Source organism: Drosophila takahashii, chromosome 2L, assembly GCF_030179915.1.
Source record: "Drosophila takahashii strain IR98-3 E-12201 chromosome 2L, DtakHiC1v2, whole genome shotgun sequence".
Taxonomy (NCBI): Eukaryota; Metazoa; Arthropoda; class Insecta; order Diptera; family Drosophilidae; genus Drosophila; species Drosophila takahashii.
Genome location: NC_091678.1, coordinates 7,628,348 through 7,648,260, shown reverse-complemented (window position 1 = coordinate 7,648,260; position 19,913 = coordinate 7,628,348). Strand labels below are relative to the sequence as shown.

Here is a 19,913-nt window from a genome sequence, read left to right as displayed (position 1 = left end):
AGAAAGGGAAATAAAAATGTTGTAACGCTTTGTAAAGCAAGATAATATAATTTTTGTGATAAATTCTCATGGCTTACACAAATTTCATGGGGAAGGAAATGTGGTAAATATTTAATTATTTTCTTTGATACTTTTTAATTTTCTCACTTATGTAATTAGGAAATCGAACTACAGAAAATATTACCATTTCCAAAACTTGTTAACCTTATAATTAATGTTGGTCCCAACTTGATATATTTTTCATAACAATATGACACTTTCTCACAGTTTTTCCCGAACTCAAGCACACTCAGTAAATTAAGCCATTTGGAAAGTTTGGCTCGTTGGTCGAAAACGATTTTTTAATTGCAAGCTTCGAGTGTATAATTATTGGTTAGTTATCGGTTAGGTAAAATGCCTTGGCTCTGAGTTTATATAAGCCATATTTAAATGTTGGCCCTGCCTCTGGTTTTCTGACCCTCTTTTTAAAGGCCCATTTGAATTTTGCCGCATGGTACAGGCCTATGGGCACCGAAATTAAGTTATTAAATATTTTACCTATGTGTTTCACGTGATTGAGTGTTTGGTATGTGATTAAAACCGATTGACAGGGTGAGTTGGAAGTAAATTGTTAAATGTGAGAATAATAGGGGGTTGGTATAAGAAGAAACCTCTTAAAAGTGTTTATAATTAAAATAAAATATTAAGCATTAGATATAAAATATCGTGATAAACCCTATTCTGTTTTAGGAACACTATTTTTTATTGAAGAAAATTTACAAATTAAAATCCACTTAAATTCGCAATGTAAACAACTCCGACAATGTTCGCCGCCCATTTATCTACACATAAAGATAAGGTCGCGATGTGGAACCCTTTCTAACAAACAACACTTTAAAATGTTAATGGCCGTGTAAGAGCAGCCCAACAGAAATTAATAACAAACGTCCGTGGAGCAGACATACATCATTAGAAATTGATGACGCATGTCGCGTGCAACTGCATCCATTGTTGATGGCACATGCAACCCTTTCGTAGTTTATAGTTTATGGAGGCAGACTAAAACACGGAGTAGTAATTAATTAGACTTTCATAAAGAGTACAAAATTCTATAAATTATATTTCATTGCCGTTCCCGAATGTCAGTGGCCATGCGCGACTGCGCATCACGTGTTGCAGGTTGCAACTGCAACTAGCAACCGGCAACTAGCAACCAGCAACCTGCAACCCAACCCATCAGCGGAATTAACGTTATTAATCGCTGGCCATATTTACAAAAACATTTATTGTCCGGCCATTGCAATTGCATGTTGTTTAATAAAAATATAAATGAAAGCCATTCGCTTTGTGTTATAAATTGTTTATTCATTTTCATCGCTCCTTCTCGCTTTTTGCACATAATTTAATCAAGTGTTTATAGTAATTGGTTTTGCATTTGCTTTTTTTTAGGGGGCAGAGTGTCTAGAGGGTTTAATTCAGCGTGGAATTCTCACAATAATTTGCAGTTTTAGGAACACATTTAGGGAGGACAACAAAAACACACAGCAAAAAGTGGGGTATGCATATTGCTAGGCCTAATTAAATTAACTAATACTGTTATAATGCTACGAAAATTACAATACAGTGAAACCGGTTAAGACGGTTTTCTAGCTTAGCATCACATGCAACATCGAATGCTTCTTTGGATGTTGCAGCTAAATATTCGGGGTTATTTACAAAGGGTATTCTGTATTTTTATAATTTTTTTGTTCAACAACATTGCACATACATTTCTTTGATATTCTGATGTGGTCATTAATTCTAAGTTTTTTTTTAATAATTTCATAGTTACTTTATAATAGGTAAATAATCTTTAAAAAAAACTCCCAAAAATTATTTTAAGCTGGCAGTAAGTATGTGAATTATTTTTAATATTTTTAACAACATTAAATATTTAAATTTTGATTTGAAAATAGATTTTTCTTTAATTTATTGCACACAAAAATAAGCAAGTTATTTTTTGTTTTTAGGATCAGTAGATTTAATAACCACATCAGAGTATTTTTTTGGGTGGGGCAAAAAGGGGGAATGGGTGGTGTTTTTTGGGTGGCTTAGTGGGTTGTGTTAACAGTTTTTGTATCTTAAGGACTTTCTGCCCTATTCGAGGCTGGTGGCGACGCCTGATGCTGGGGCACCTGGTAGGGACTGAATCGCTGAGGATAGTGACTCAGCTGGGGGCGGGCCCTTAAATCCGGTGACGCTGAGCCGCACGAGGAGGTGGGCGTGGCAGGGGCGGGGGGAGCCACAGCCATTGGGGGAGGGGGTGGCGTTCGATTGGCGCTCGCTGCTGCCAAGGCCAAAGCCGCCTGTTGATTGGCACTGGCCAAGAATCCGGCCGTCAGTTGCGGCCACTGTTGCTGCCACATGCCCAGCTGAAAGGCGCTGAGGTGGGTGGCCGGAGGGGGTGGGGGTGGCGCCGCCGATCGCTGGTACAAATGCGGCAGCAACATCTCCGTGTACGGCGATCGGCCAAACATTTGCAAGTGCTGACGGGCTTTTTCTAGCAGCGCCAAGGAGGCGGCATCCGCCTCCTGAGGAGTCAGCTGCGACATCAGCGGATCCGGGAAAAATCGCAGAGGAGCCGTTCGCATGTGCTGGTCGAAAAAGAAGGCATCCATGGGATCCCTGAGAAAATATAATAAAATAAATAATGTAATTAGATCAGAAAGTTAACTAATTTAATCCATTATAGAATACTAAATGATAATTCCTTTGAATCTTCATTTCATTTTAAATTAATGGAACATGGAACATTATCCAAAAAGTATATTGTATGGGTAAACGGGGATAATACAATTTTAAGGATCCCAAAAGATAAGGATATAAATATTAAAAATATTGTTTCGAACTTTTTTGTAATATTTGGATTCCACCCAACTGAAGCGAAAACAGAATGTGCTCTTAAAGATCCATTGCCACTCCATTAAGTTCGAGTTGCAGACAATACCAATTCCATTTCCAATTCCGATTCCGACTTGGAGATGTTCGAGCTTGGAACTTGGAGAACTTGGAGTGTCAGAACCCGATGAGCAACTTGTTGCTGCCGCCACTTCAGCCGGAGCAATAACATAATTACGTCGAAAGTAACTGCCAATTGCCGACACTAAACAACAGGAACAACAACGCCAGCAACAAGAGCCACATTCACTCATTATTTTCGTGTTTTCATTTCATGTACGAATCGGCATCAAAGTTAAAAGCGCCGATCTGTAATTTACGCCACTTAAGCCGCCGCCGTGCCGGCTACAACAGCAACATTGCTCTTGGTGTTGCTGCTGTGCCCGTGTTGCTGTTGCTGCTGCTGTTGCTGCTGGCGGCAGAGCATTTGCCGTCTTAATAGTCGCCGCCTTGCAACACTTTGAAGTCGCTGTCGAAAAAAGGGCAGCAGTCCAGTCAGAAGAGCTGGAAAAAATGTTGATTTTCGACTGATCCTGTCGGGCGTGGGGCAACATGTTGCTGAGCGAGGATAAAATGTTGCTGGTGCAGGCAATTTTTACTGAATTAACAAGTATTTTAATTTTTAAATAATATTTAAACATTGTTGTTAATTTTTGTAAAAATAATACACTCTGTTTTATTTTTATTATTATTATTTGTAGATATTCTAGAATTCTAATTTATTGAGCTGATAAAATTATTATAAAATACTAAAATTCTATAGGCAATTAAATCTAAAAACCTATTTAATAGCTCATTTAATTTGTACTTTTTCTTATTGCCTAATATTTATTTAATAAATTTTTTTATAATGGAATTTTCTAAATTTCAAAGGAAAATAAATCTACGACTTTTCTGCCTCTCCCATAAAGACTGTTAACTACTATGTGTATCGAAATGACATACCGACACCGACTTGGGCCATCATATAATCATATAAGTTCGATCCGATTGAGCGCCGGTGCTGCACGTTGCATGCTAATTGAAGAGCCAAGAGCCTGCCGACTGGCACTTTCACACATTTTCGCTAATCAGCGGCAAGTTGGGCTACTGTATCGGCTTTACGGCTCAACAGGCCATCGTAAATTAGGCCATAAATCAGACATGACCCCATAAAATGCGAAACGGGGGCATCTACAAGAGAAGTAAGAAACTTACCTATCAAAATCGCTGAGACGCGACGAATCGCGAAATCCCTTCGCAAACGGATTCGAATCGATTTTCAGTTTCGTAATCAATTGATTCTGATAGGCCGTCACGGCCGTGAACACGGTCTCCGGGAAAACGAAGGTTTTATGGTCCATATCCTGCAGCTCCTTGGGATTGCCGGGGATGCTCTGGCCATGGCTCAAACGCACCAAGTGGATCCTGGGCTGGTAGCGGTGCATTGAGTTCAGCACGACCTGCGGATGGAAAGAAAAAATAAGAAAAATTTCCTGAATGCGAATTGTTTGTTGTGGGCCTTATAAAAAATGTACGTCCATAAAAAAGTAGTCGACGTTTGTTTTGACTGTCCTCGCAGCGTCTTTTTACACTTCTCCCCCACTCAGTCTTTATGGCCGTGATAAAAACGGTAGCAGGCTCGAAAATCCCAGAAATATATATGTGAACAGGGTCTTGAGCCTGCCTCGTATTTGCCACCAAATTGCCAACAATTTTCATTCATTTTTGTGCGCGCGCAATGCCATTTGCATATGTGTTGCATTCGCGTTTGCTGGCAACCCTGGCTGACCCCTTTTGACCTCGCCGGATTCCGGAAGACAATGGCAAGACGCCCGCCAGTTTATGTGTTTTGGTCGCTGGGCCTAAATTATTCACAACTGAATCATGAGATGACTGAAGTTTGGGCTATAAAAGGCGGGAAGGTTGTTGGTACTTGTTTTGAAGGTGAGACTAAGAAATAAACCCAAAAATATTGGTATAAATATTTATAGAAATTAATACAAAAAAAAAAGTATCCATCACTTGGGCATATTATTTTTTAAAGTTCTAAGTTAATTTATGAAATTTATAAAAGGTTGGTATTTAAAAACTTGCTTTTGCTAAAAACTTCAATATTTCTCCCATCCATCTCCGTCTATCTTGTCCCACAAATTTTAACGCGTCGACTCACCTGTCCGCTCTTGTCCATCTCGTTGTTTGTCAACTTCACCTTTTCAAAGGAGACGACCTGTTTTCTCAGTGCCTCCGGACTAAGGGGGCAATCCGGATGGGCGTAAATACGGGCGGGAGGCGGTGGATCGGCTTTTCCGGCCACCAGCCACGAACTGCGATGGTAGGCGTAACGGTATCGCCGCGAATCCAAAGGAACGACATCCAAGAGTACGGCATATCGGTCCGCCGGTTGAATTTGCCTTAAAGGACCCGAGAAACTCACTCGAACGGTGGGAAACATGCGTCTGAAATAGGAGAAATAAAATATTTATTCCATTATATAAAAAATTGTAAAATAATTTTTATAGTGGAATATTTTTGAAAATAATTCCCGACTTTGCTCTGAGTGCATTGAGGTAGTCGGAAAATGTTACTGAACTCAAGGAAACGCACACAAAAAGGGAAGAAAATTGTGAACTATTTTTTTATTGCCCGCCATTGTGTTCCGACACAAAAACTAAAAAAAGGAGGTGGCGAGCTAGCAAGGTATGTAAATAAGACGCATATTTAATTTTATGACTTTTAGCACGTTTTTGACACATTTCCGCAAGCGATGTCGTCGTCCTGAAAGCCCAGCGGGTGGGCGGGTGAAAAAAGGGGTGTGTACCAACCAACTAACCACCCACCAACTCACGGAAAATCGTGTTTGTGGTCGCAGGTAAGTGTAAATGACGCTAATGACCCAGCCCAGTTTTTTGTCATTTGTCTTTCCGAATGAATGCATGTGTATATGGTATAATACTGAACCCGATATTCTGACTTGGATAATTATAATTGATTTGCTTTCAGTTGCTTTGGTAAGCTAATTGTGCAACATTTGTTTAACAAAATGGTATTATTAAGGGCTATTTTTGGCTTACATGCTTTTGGAAATTTGTATTAAGTAAAATATGGGCAAGGGAATATTAAATATTAAATATAATATCAAATAACTAATTCGGGATTTTTTCAGACCCAAAAATATTTGTGTACTTAAATATTAACTTAGAACTTTATTTTTGGCCTACTGGACTGTAAATATTTGTATTTAATAAATAAATGCAATACAAAATACATAGCATCCACTAAATATGTTTCCTGCATAAAATTTAAAATATAAATCAAATTCTAGATTTTTCCAGACTCTAAAATATTTTGAAGTGTTAATTTGATCATTTCAAATGAAGAAAGAACTTTCACTGTCAAGCACGCAAATACAATTTGTACCTGTTTAAGTAGGTCTACTGGAAGATTTTCTTTCTAGTCCAATTTTCACAACTCTCCTTCTACCTCTAACGATACCGCTGAAAAGCCTTGTTTGTACGAGCTGTGTTTACAGCCCATTATTCTGGAGGGCGGTTCCAGTGTCACCACGATTGTTTTAGCCACTGACTAACCGTTGTGGCCGCGCATTTATCGCAGTTACCAGGCCAAAACGAATCCAAATCGCACAGTCTGTAATTGTGATTTGTGCTGTAAGCTCGTAAGCTGTTTCTATTTCAGTTTATGTTGCATTCGCAGTTGCATGCCACAATTAGCACCATTGTAGCGAGCACTTAACGTGTTCTGCTTATCTCGATATCTGCACGGACTCACAAACTGAGTCCAACTGACTAACTTCACTCGAGCCTGACCGCCAAAACTTAAGAACGGAAGCCGCCTAACCGGAAGCTCCCATTTTGTTTTTAGCCCCGAAACGAACAGGGGAAATTTCCATAAGAAGCTCATGCTACAAATTATGCAGAGAGAAAATTATAAATATTTTTGTAGCATTTAAAGTATTTGTTTAATTTTGTTTAAAACTTATTTTAAAATGTTACAAAAATTTAAAAATATATTTAAAATGTAACAAAAAAGTAAATATAGTTTACATTTGAAAAGTGGTTACTTTTCTTCATTTTCAACTGAAATAATATTATTTGATTACTTTTATTTATTTATTTTTATCTAATGCTTCGCTTCAATGTTATTTTCTGGTTATAAAATTCTTTTTGCAACAAATTCTTTTAATAGTAAGAACGTAAATTTTCTTCCAAGCTATGAAAGAATTGTTAACACTTTTCCGATGGCCTGACCGACCTGCTAATGTGATCCATAAATGTGTGAAAGCCGAGCAACTGCCACGCCCCGTTTTGATGGCCCATATCTAATGCCGCCCCCGCTTTTCTGTGTTTTTTTAGTTTGTGGTGTTTTTGCTGCTGGGCGGAAATGTCGTAAATCATATTCCAGCATTTACATACATTTTACGAGTTGAAGAGCCGCCCGAGGGCAGCTGAAGCTAAAGCTAAAGCAAAACCAAAGCCACTCCCCTGACAAACTGGACTTTTTTGTTTTCGTGGGGGGTTTTCCCAGTTCTCCCCGAGTTTAGTTCGCCCGCTGGCCGAGCTTCTAAGTGTGGATTTTATGTATTTGTTTATGGGAAAATTAGGGAAATGGCTTTTACTCAGTTTTTTGGACCGCCGCAAAGGGAGCTTAGGTGCCAAAGGTTACAATTATGAAGTTTACACACCATTTGCCATGGGGTAGCTCTTTCAATTAGTAGCCATATATATATGTAGGAACATGTAGGAATGGCAATTCATTATCAACACCTTTGTTGCAGCAAATTAAGCCTCAAGGTCTAAATTAATAAAATGCAAATTAGCTAAACAAAGCGAAACTAAAAAAGCAACCCCCGAAAACTGGCAAGAAAACTATAACTTAGATCTTATCGCCAGCTGACAACACTCCCCCAGTTGACTATCTTTTATTAGTTGATTAATTCATAACTCTAGAGTCCAGACCCTGCACCTTTCCCCTAAAACGGGGGGATTAACTTGTTTCGATATATCTGCCGACCATTTCAGCTGCCCAGGGAAATATTAATGAAGTTGTGGAAAATGTTTTTGAGAAATTTCTTGGCCTGCAAGGGGTTGCACCATGGAAATTGCAATTGCCACGCATCCTCCGAAGCCAGGCTACTGTCCTTAAATATCCTGAAATATATCCTGCGGTGGCTAATATGCGTGAAGAGTTTGTCGCAAAATATTGACAAACTCTGGGTATTTTCGATGGGTCAACAAACAATTAGCCCGCCCGTTTCGACTCCTGACTTTTGCCTCCATTGTCTTTTGCCTTTTGTCTTTGAAAAATGCCAACCTCAAAACCGCTGACAGCGTGACAAAATCGCAAACCACGTGATATTTTATTTCAACAACCGCACGCACAAAGAAATCCATCCCAACTTGACCGCGTAACAGGTAAAAAATCTAACGCTCCGACTCCCTGACTCCTTTTTGTTTTGCCTTTTCAGCTGTAAATCATCTGAAAAGTCGCTTTACTTTTTGCCTCGCTTCCAAATGTGTTGGCAATTTGTGGCATTTCTTGTCCGCTCTTCACGGTTTCTTTCTGATGAGAGCCACGCATGCGCATTTGCATGTGGAGGCAACATTTTCACAGCTGCCGTAGAGAATTGCATTTTAAATGGGTTGGAAATGGGGAAACTGTTGGATAATATGTGGAAGAATTAAACAGATATAATTTCCTTTCTCTTGCAAAAAATTTAAATAAAATGCAATAAAAAAGTTGACACACCCAGAGAAATGTGGGACTATTTTTTAGGTAATGTATGACCTAAAAAATTTTCATAGACTAAAATTTCAGATTTAGGTAATGGGTTACCTTAAAATATTAGCATGTGGACTATGTTCCTACTTTTTAGGTAAAGCTAAAGAGATTTTTATAGGCCATCGTAACCTTAAAATTGGTCCATAAGACCTAAAATTTAGGAATAGTTTGAAGTCGATTATTACACACAATTTAATAAAAATATTGGTCCTTAATATTAATAAACAATTTATTCGGTTTTTTAAGTTTATTATTAAAAATTTTTATTAGACTTATCTTAAAGCTAGTGATATAAAAGTTTCAATATATAAACTCAATACCAACGTGGACTATTTTCCTACTTTTAAGGTAATAGTGCCCTATTCTAAAAATAGAATTCGCCTGTGCCCCTAGAAGCAGGCTTTGGTTTTGCCGCAGGGCCTTTAAGTAGTTCCGTAGACCAGAGGCTAGCATATTGGACTCTGGCGCAGAAGACCGGGGATCGATTCCCACCGAGGACAAAATAACATGATTGTTTTTTCAGAAAGGTAAAATGTTTACTTATCCGAATAAAACAATATAAGCAATTAAAATAAACAAATATGTTACTATCAATAGTAAAAATGTTAATTTTTTTTGAAAATACCTAATATTTAGGTAATTTTGACCTAAAAATCTAGTCCACTAGCCATTTTTTTAGGTAACGATTACCAGAAATAAATTCAAAACTGCGTAAAAAATATAGTCCACATGGACAACATTTAAGGTAATGCATGGCCTTGGCGCATTTTTCTGGCCATGCTTCCTAAAATTTTAGGTAATTAGGCCCCTTTTTAGTCCATTTTGTTTTCTGGGTGCAGGCTGTACAATGCATATTAATTTAAAATAATTTTTCGGAAATTGTTAGTACACAAAATAGATTTTATTCTATTAAAAAAAGGCATTTCATTAGCAAAAAACGCAATTTAAATTAAACAATTCATTTTCCCATGAATTTAATATTTCTAAAATAATTCAAAACAAATAATTATATTTTTCGAATATTTCAGAAAATGTTGAATTCTAAAATATTTGTATGTAGATAAGCTGGACCGTTAATCGTTCTTTCATATCTTTAATTTCCTTTATAAATAACTACCTATTTCTGTATTTTCACCGTTACAGAACGATATTCCCCATGACAGAGTGCAGCGAGTCATGCCATCGAGTCGCCTTCAGAAGCTAAGCCCCCAGTCGTATATTTTGCAATTTAAAATGTATCATTCACAAACAGAAAAAAGTCCCGCATTGCCACACCCACTTAGCCACCTGGCCCGCCCCTTTCGTGGACATGTTTAGCTATAGCAAACGATGTGCTGACATAGATGGATATCGCTCGGAATGGGAATTATATTCTGCTACTGCTTTTGGCTTCTGTTTTTTCACCTTTTTGCAATTCTGTTGCATGCGTCCGTCAAACCCGCACAAATGTAAATAAGTGTTGGCCGTTCATCGGTATCCTTTGACTAATTACAGGGCTCAAAAAACCCAAAAAGCAAAAAAAACAGAAACAGAAACGAAAAAACACGAAGCCAGAAGAGCAAAGGACATGCAAATGCGTTGTTAGCGCGACAATCGGCAGCTATTACAATGCAATTTATACTTGGTGTGGATCTCGGGATGGGGGCCCAAAATGCGGGGAATTTGGGACTACGAAAGGAGTAAATTTGTTAATGTGTCGTAAATGCGCAGGAAAGGGGCGGAGGGGAATAAAGCCGCCTGTTGACGGCCACCAAAGGGTTAAGCAACACAACAAAGCCAAATAAACAAAAGTTGCCAGGCAAAAAAGCAAAAAACAGTAGCTAAAATATGGAAAGCATTAACTCCAGGAGGCTTTGGTAGTCGACTATGGGATACCTTGTAACTATGAAAAACATATGAAGTATATGCATTTTTACAATATTTATACACGATTCAATTTTGGATATAAAATTATTGCAAGCAATCAATCTATTTAAGAAAAAATAAAGAAGTAGATTGTAACTTTGGTTAACAAAAATTTATAGCTCGATTTTTAATTTTTGAATACATAAGCTTAAAAAAATTGATCGATTTAATCAACATTACCCCAGAGTAAATTACATTTTTATAATTTTAGGGTTTAGACTTTGATATTACGAAAATTCTATAATGCCCAATATTATCAAAAACAAAACCTAAAGAAATCAACAAACAAAAGAGGGGGGAAATCCTAACTACCACCTAGCGACTAATGCGCATTTCGCATGTTTTCTGGGAGAGAGAAAGAGGAGGCCAAAAAAAGCAAAAACAAAATACAAAAAAGCTAAAGTTCTTTGCCCCAAAACTTGTATGTTTCATGTCCATGTTTCGTTTTTATTCTCATTTCCAAAAGCCCCCCTTAAAACCTCTATCCCAAAAACATTTGCACGAGAATCGAAAATATCGTTGAGCAATAATTCCTTCAACTTTTGTTGAGTTGCGAATGAAAAGTCGTTTAACCCCGGTATTTTCAGTTTTATGTGGGTATGCGTGTTTGGGTTTCGGAGGTATATATATTTTTTTTTTCGAGCCAAAACAGCTGACGAAATGTTCGTCTGTTTCTTTTTTTCTGCTAATCGAAAATCGACGCAAATTATTTCGATGCCTTGTCAATCAAAATTTTATGATGTAAATGAGGAACTAACCGAAAAGTTGTTGATATTTTCCAGTTAAGACAGAGAGGGGCGTACGAAGGGGGCGTGGCTGAGAGCTTATAGCCTAAAAGGCGAGTTGTGAGTTTGGCTTTTACATGGGTGAAAGGCGCATTAAAGATTTTATTGATTGTGTTTTCGTTCGAGGACTTTTCGTAGGCTTGATTGGTGGCCGATTGCCGCGGGCGGCATTATGGTTATGACCCGGACTGCCCCCTGCCACTCCCCCCGCCACACGCCTCTCTTTCACCGCCGGCAAATTGAATTCCGACGAATGTTTAATGAAATAAAATGCATGTTGCCGGGGCCAAAAACGAAATGTGATCGATTATCGGGAAATTTCTTTCAATAAGTGAATATGTCGATAAGTGAAGTTTTCAAATGGCCCGCCAATGTTGAGCATAATTGGGGCTCTAAAAAGTCTTTAAATGCAATAAGGAAGAAATATTTAGATTGATTATAGATAGCATAGAATATATTATACATTTTTATACCCTTGCAGAGGGTATTATGATTTCCGTCTGTCCGTCTGTCCGTCTGTCCGTCCGTCTGTCCGTCTGTCCGTCTGTCCGTCTGTCTGTTTCTACGCAAACTAGTCTCTCAGTTTTTGAGCTATCGGGACAAATATTTAGATTGATTATAGATAGCATAGAATATATTATACATTTTTATACCCTTGCAAAGGGTATTATGATTTCAGTCAGAAGTTTGCAACGCAGTGAAGGAGACGTTTCCGACCCCATAAAGTATATATATTCTTGATCAGCATCACAAGACGAGTCGATCTAGCCATGTCCGTCTGTCCGTCTGTCCGTCTGTCCGTCTGTCTGTTTCTACGCAAACTAGTCTCTCAGTTTTTGAGCTATCGGGACAAATATTTAGATTGATTATAGATAGCATAGAATATATTATACATTTTTATACCCTTGCAGAGGGTATTATGATTTCAGTCAGAAGTTTGCAACGCAGTGAAGGAGACGTTTCCGACCCCATAAAGTATATATATTCTTGATCAGCATCACAAGACGAGTCGATCTAGCCATGTCCGTCTGTCCGTCCGTCTGTCCGTCCGTCTGTCCGTCTGTCCGTCTGTCTGTTTCTACGCAAACTAGTCTCTCAGTTTTTGAGCTATCGGGACAAAACAAAAAAAACTTTTAAAAATTCTAACTTCGGTGTTTTTTGAAATATTACCTTCTACTTTTGGGGATGTTATTTTTTTAAATATTTCTGAATTTCGAATTAATTATTTAAAAAATCGGACTACTATATCATATAGCTGCCATAGGAACGATCGGAAAATTAATGGAAAAGTAATAGGAAATAAATTCTAGCTTCTTTGGTTTTTATTGTATTATCTTCTACTCTAGGATATGATTCTTTTTAAATATTTCCGAATTTTAATTTTAATTTGATCAAAATCGGACGACTATATCATATAGCTGCCATAGGAACGATCGGAAAATTAATGAGAAATATTAGAAAATTGAACATTTTTGCGATTTGTTAATTAATAGGAATGATCTGCAAGGGTATATAAGCTTCGGCTGGCCGAAGCTAGCTTCCTTTCTTGTTATACATTTTTTAGTTTTACTTTTAGTTTATCATCCTTTTTAAATTTGTTGAAGATTTAACATTATCTTTGAGATGCCTTTTTAAAAATAAAAATAGTTTAATTATGATATATCTCCGCTTTCATCTCCGTTTAAAAATCATTCATGACTTTTCCCCCTGTTTGCAACCCACTCACTTAGGCGTGAAGCCCCTAATTTATGCATTTATGTTGCCGCCCTGCCATTGGATTACTCACCTGCCCGATTTGGTAATGATCATTTCAGTGCCCAATTCATGGAACTTATCCCACAGCTCCTTCGTCTCCAGGTGGCACTGGACGGGCGTGAGATCGTCGCAATTGCACGAGCCCACTATCTTGGGCGTGGGCTGCTGTGGGCGTGGCAATCAGAGGAGAAAGAAGAAGAGGAGGAGGAGAGAATTAAGAGGGGATTTTTTAATAGGTCGCTCGGGGAGTTGCCTTTTTCTTGCACACTTTGTTGCCGAGGTTTACACAGAAATAAAAATTAAATATTTTGTGGATATTGATTTAAAAATGATTTTTGATACAAATAATTTTAAGTAATAAAGTGAAGTTTGCAGAAAGAATTTATCAATTAATAACGGGCTTTAAAAAAATCAAATATTTTTAAAAACTCAAATTAACAACATAAAAAACTATTTTGAAAATTAAAAAATTTACTTTTTTTAGACTTTAAAGGCTATTATTTTTTGTGCATCCTTTACCTGTGCTGGTGATTCCTCTGGCGACAGGCGTTCGAGTTCCTCGGGACTTTGCGAGGGCGGGGGCGGTGGTGGCGAGGGCGTGGCAGCTGCTCCAACTGCGGCAGCAGAACGCCCTCGATGGCTGCTTGATTTGCTGTTGCTGTTGCCTGAGTTGCTGTTGTTGCTGTTGCTGCTGTGATGATTGTGATGTTGGCGTTGTTGCTTGTTTGCCGTTGCGTGGTGATGTGTCTGCTGCCTTTGTTGCTGTTGCTGCTGCTGTTGTTGCTGTTGCTGTGCAACACGCAATGCCTGACGCGCCTGTTGTTGCGCCTGCAAAGCTGCTGCTGCAGCCGCCGCTGTTGCTGTTGCATTTGCTGCTGCAGTTGCCGCCGGCATTTCCGAGTCACTGCAGTCCACCACATCAACGTCAACATCAACATCATCGTCCACATCCTGGCCTGAATAGCGCTCCACGGATGCGGGACCTACACGCGGAGAAATAATTTGATATTTAATTTAAGGGATATATTTTAATAATAAAAATTTCACTTCAAGAATTTTTTTTATGCAAATAAATTAATATTTTATATGAAAAATAACTAAAATAGTCTACTTATAGTTTATATTTTCTTAATTTTCTCTTCTGATCCTTGCTACACAACCTATTTTTCCCAGTGCCCATAGAAAAGAGAGACATCAAAGTGGCTCGTTAATGTGGGAGTTGCTTCTGGGCTGCAACATGTTGCATGTTGTCGATGACGAGTCGCAACAGCCAAATGGCAATAGCAATAGCAACGAGAATCCAGTTCGCGACCAGATGCATTTTACAGATAATGCCAAAAATTCAATTATTTGCTCAAAATGCAATTTCATATGTTAATTTTCTGTGTTGGCATTGCCAATGTCGTTTGCCAATTGCAAAAGGGGAGGGACGGCAGGAAAATGGGGGCTTTTCACACTAATGAATGCATCTGTTTGCGCTTCTGTCTCTACCCAATTATGGCATCTAAATAGTTTCGCATTCAGACTACACAGATATATACACTCAAAAAATTATTTTTTCTTAAATATAGAAAAAAAAAATTTTTCTGTGCTTCAAAAAAATATTCTATAAAGAGGAAAAATTTTCTAATCTTCAGAAAAATTTTCTAATCTTCAAAAAAATTCTGAATTGAACGAGTTTTTTTAGAAAATATTTTCTGAAATACAGAAAAATCAATTTTTTTCTAAATTATAAGGTTTATTTTTCTAATCATCCTTTCTTTTTTTGAGGGTTAAAATCGCCATTGATTTTAGAAAAAAAAAGACTGAACTTTTCTAAAACTAAAAAAAAATTGCCATTAAAATTATAAATATTTCTACATAATAGAAATATTGTTTTTCTAATAACAGAAACTTTTTTTGAAGATTTTTCTAACATTTTGAAAAAAATGTGTGATATTAAGAAATATTTTTCTAGAAAATAAAAAATTTAACCGTATTTGATCGATTTCCTTTCTTATAGACTTTTTAGAAAAGTTTTTTTTAGCCTAAGAAAAAATCGCTATTAATCGAAGAAAATTTCCGGGATTGGTAGCCTAGGGGTCTAACGCGTGCGTGCATGCATATGTTATTCAAGCTTGCGGCTGCAAGAGTGAGTTCAAACCCACGTCGAGACGAAAAACTCGTGGTGTCTTTTTTTGTTTTTTTTTTAACACTAATAGTTACATATTAATAAAAAAAATGTATTGCATTTTGTTTAAGTTTTTCAAATTTGAAACATTCAATTACTGTTACTATTGAACCATAATAAATAATAAATATATAAATATTAATATTAATCAATAAATATTTAAAAGTAAAATTAAATGATAAACTAAAAGGAATAACCAGAAGAAAGCCAGATCAATTTGAGTAAAAATAGGAGAACAAAATGTGAATAGACTTTGTACAGCGCCTCACGTGATGCTTCCGTGGCGTAGCTAGTAGAGTGCTTGACTGCAAACTGTGAGGCGCGAGCGGTTAGCGGTTCGAATCCCGCGTGCGGCGACCAAGATGTTTTTCTCAAAATAGTAAGTTATTGGGTTTTTATATTTATAATTTGTAATTTGTACACTCATTTCAGTTCCAATTTGAAACCACCCATGTGCTCAATTAAAGGAAATTAAAATAAGGTGACAAACAAGAACGAAAAAAAAACAACACAAAGGCCGTGGCGTCACAGAAACAACCGGGTATAATTCCGAAGCCCGAAAATAGATTTTTGTATTTTCTGAATTTGAGAAATTTTTTTTTTTTATTTAAAAAAAAAAAACCGTATTTCTATTTTTTAGAAAACCTTTATTTCTAAATTCTAAGAAATAATTTTTTACTTTCTAGCAAAATATTTCTAAATTGCAGTCTATTTTTTTTTGATTTTTAGAAAAAACGTCTTTGATTTTAAAAACCTACTTTCTTTAATATAGACAAAATCGCCAGTAAAGCAAATTCATAGGCGATTTTCTAAAACCAAGGGCGATTTCAGTCGATTTTTTTTTTGGGTGTATATATGCGCGATTTTATATCATGTCATGTATGCATTTCCCAGCCCCCCGCGCATTCAAATAGGCTTTGATTATTTTATTGCCGCGCATTTGCTGCAATTATCAAGTCATCAACGTTGCATTGTCATCAAAATATAATTTATATAGCAGAAAAAAGGCGGGCAAAAAATGCGGAAAATATAGAAATATAATGCAGCTGCGACACTTTTTCCAAAGGGTGAATACAAAAAAGGAAGGGGCGGAATATTACTAATCGATTAAATGAGTTTTTGCATCAGCCAATGATTGTAGAGATGAATACTAAAGCCTTTTTTGAATAAAATAAAAGAATGCAAAAAAGTAGAATAATTAAAATATATTTTGATGTATGATTTTCCTTGCCTACTAACCTAATTTTCTTGTTTTGTGTCGCCGTAGATCTGAACTACTTGAAGATTTTCTTTCGCTAAACACATATTTTCTTGGCAACGAATTTTATTTTTTCGCCTTTATTGTCAATTTGAACGGAACTTTATTTCAAGATCATTTTCGGTTTTATTGTAAACTTTCTAGCTAATTTTCTTTTTAATTTTTCTACAAATTCCATTCCATCTGAAATTGTTCTTTTAAATAAATTTTTAAATTCATTGTTTTCAATCATTCAGCAACCTTTCATATTTTAATCCTCTTTATAAACGATACGCTGCTCGTGCCTTATTATATCGTAAAAATTTATAGTTAAATCACCAGACAAACCCGTAACTTGGGATAAACATCAACATGTGTGATATGCTAAATTTATATTCTTTTCAACCTTTGGCCAGAAAATTTATTATACTCAATGAAAAGAATATTGAATATTATAATAAAGTGAAACTTGTTTGTAGCAGACAACAGGGATCAAATCGAAAAAGAAATTCATGAATGAAGCGTTTTTACTCCGAAAATATTCGTCGATACTAAAAAGTCTGTCTATTCCTCTATGTATCTTATTTATAATTTTTATACCCTTGCAGAGGGTATTATGATTTCAGTCAGAAGTTTGCAACGCAGTGAAGGAGACGTTTCCGACCCCATAAAGTATATATATTCTTGATCAGCATCACAAGACGAGTCGATCTAGCCATGTCCGTCTGTCCGTCTGTCCGTCTGTCCGTCTGTCCGTCTGTCTGTTTCTACGCAAACTAGTCTCTCAGTTTTTGAGCTATCAGGATGAAACTTTCCCAAAAGTCTTCTTTCTATTGCAGGTAGTATATATGTCGGAGCCGACCGGATCGGACAACTATATCTTATAGCTCCCATAGGAACAATTGGAAAAAAAAAACTTTAAAAAATTCTAGCTTCGGTGTTTTTTGAAATATTACCTTCTACTTTTGGGGATGTTATTTTTTAAATATATCTGAATTTCGAATTAATTATTTAAAAAATCGGACTACTATATCATATAGCTGCCATAGGAACGATCGGAAAATTAATGGAAAAGTAATAGGAAATAAATTCTAGCTTCTTTGGATTTTATTGTATTATCTTCTACTCTAGGATATGACACTTTTTAAATATTTCCGAATTTCAATTTTAATTTAATCAAAATCGGACGACTATATCATATAGCTGCCATAGGAACGATCGGAAAATTAATGGAAAAGTAATAGGAAATAAATTCTAGCTTCTTTGGTTTTTATTGTATTATCTTCTACTCTAGGATATGACTCTTTTTAAATATTTTCGAGTTTCAATTTTAATTTGATCAAAATCGGACGACTATATCATATAGCTGCCATAGGAACGATCGGAAAATTAATGAGAAATATTAGAAAATTGAACATTTTTGCGATTTGTTAATTAATAGGAATGATCTGCAAGGGTATATAAGCTTCGGCTGGAATAAGGGGGGGAATACCATCTTATATGAAGAATACCGCTATATATAAAGAATAAATAAGTATAAATAAGTTTTTCTTGAAAAATATTTATATTAAGTAAAATTATTTACAAATGGTACTCATATTTTTATGAAACTTTGATGAAACTAGCCAATATTAAGCGAAATAATGTTTTGGCTTTTATATATATCCAAATATATTGTATTTGAGAATACTCTACTGAAAATAATAATAAATAATATTCGTTGTCATGAGTTCTATTATTCCGTGCAACTATTGATGAAAGCAGCTAAAAACCAAGCGATAAAATCGATTGCCCATTCATTTGCATCTGTCTATATTTGGTTTGGGGTGTTGGGTTGTTGGGGTCTGACTTTGGGATCGGGAACTACTCTACTTTACTTTACTACTCACTCAGACTCCGTTCCGAAGGTTCCCGGCTGCTCGGGGCGTTTCCGCCGCGCGCCATAATCGCGGCAATTGAGAAATCCGTGGCGAAGGAAATGTTGTGCTGATTGTGATTATGATTATGATGGTTGTGGCTCAGATTCTGGTGGTGATTATGATGCTGGTGATGATGACTGCTGCCGTTGGCGAGATTCGCCGCTGCTACCGCCGCTGCCGAAACGATTTGTTGCTGCAACTTCGACTTGAAGTTCTGCGAAGGCGTTTGCTGCGGTTTCGTATTCGTCGGCTGATTGCTCAAAAGCATTTTCGGGCTGAAATTTATACCTCTAACTCCTCCACGGTTTTTTTTCAAATTTATTTGGAATATTTTTTGAAGAATTTGTAGCGTTTATCCTAGATTTTCTTTGGGTTAACCTTTTACTAATTATTTACCCATCTTTGTATAATATTATTTTTTATTTTGTTGCCTTATTTTGTTACTTTATTCTGAAGTGAACAATGATCGCAAGCATATTTTTCGTCTCAAAAATGGTTTTCCTCCGTATTTTCGAATTTTGATTTGCCGGCTTTTTAGCTCCAAGTCATGATGCCATGTTTATCACTTGTTTCCAAAATGTTTAAATATTCGTTTAGTATTGGCAAAATGTAATTTAGTTACTTTAAGGCTTAATAACTTATTTTTGGTAAGTAATTGGAAATTAAAGTTTTAAGTTCAAGCACCTTAAGAATTTAAATGTTTTAAATTATAAAGGTTTTTGATTTATTATAATTTTTTATAAATTTTTTGTTTTGAAATATTTATTTTTATAAAATATTTTTGCAAACGTTTCCAAGTTTTTTTGTTTTTTTTACAACGTGTGTGAAAACACTTTTTCAGCTTTACGACTTAACACGCGTTTTTTGCGATCTCCGGCTTTTCGTGTTTTCCGTAATTTGCGTACTTTCGAGGTGGAAACGGGAAATTCCGGAGCGCCGTCGCTGCTTCACAGTCACGCAGCTGACCATTGAATGAATCCCAATTCGCTTTTCGCCATGTAAACGCCAAAAGCGCCAAAGCCAAAGCCAAAAACAACAAATAAAAACCAACAAAAAAAAAACGCAACGCAAAAATCAACAACAAATACGAGGACGTCGGCAGCGACGCTGACTGCGACGTCGACTGACCCCCAAAACAGAAACAACAACAGCTGATGGGTCTTACGGCTAAAGGCTTTCAACACCGCGTAACGTAACGTGCGGCGACGTAAGGCATAACTTTCCAGAGAACATGGCCCAAAACTTTCGTTACGTGACGTAAGCCAAACCGCAATTGAAACCGCAAAACGAATGTGGAAAAAATACGGTTTTCAATTAGGCTAGTGTAAGCGAGATGGCCGTACGAGCAGCGAATTCCCATGCTGCTTGCAGCGACGTCAGCGTCGCGGGGCATAACTCATTTCCATTTTCCAATTCGAACACAACACACATTCCCATGCACTCAAAAA

The 19,913-nt window shown here is 36.7% G+C and overlaps 1 protein-coding gene across 5 annotated transcripts; it reads right to left on the bottom strand.

Annotated features, from left to right (window-relative positions):
- Window positions 1-1,988: 1,988 nt before the first annotated feature.
- Window positions 1,989-19,381, bottom strand: H15 (T-box protein H15). Of its 5 annotated transcripts, none has more exons than XM_017151215.3 (6): window positions 18,436-19,381; window positions 13,659-14,122; window positions 13,171-13,301; window positions 5,069-5,354; window positions 4,114-4,358; window positions 1,989-2,643 (listed from the first exon to the last, which is right to left on the bottom strand). In XM_017151215.3, the coding sequence occupies exons 1-6, from the start codon at window positions 18,731-18,733 to the stop codon at window positions 2,100-2,102; spliced, it is 1,968 nt and encodes a 655-aa protein (XP_017006704.2). In that variant the 5' UTR covers window positions 18,734-19,381; the 3' UTR covers window positions 1,989-2,099. The 5 variants fall into 5 exon arrangements, with proteins under 5 accessions (XP_017006704.2, XP_017006703.2, XP_070067721.1 ...); XM_017151214.3 differs by having other exon boundaries at window positions 1,990-2,643; window positions 13,171-13,304; XM_070211620.1 differs by lacking the exons at window positions 13,171-13,301; window positions 13,659-14,122; window positions 18,436-19,381 and adding an exon at window positions 5,744-5,825 and having other exon boundaries at window positions 1,993-2,643.
- Window positions 19,382-19,913: the final 532 nt, after the last annotated feature.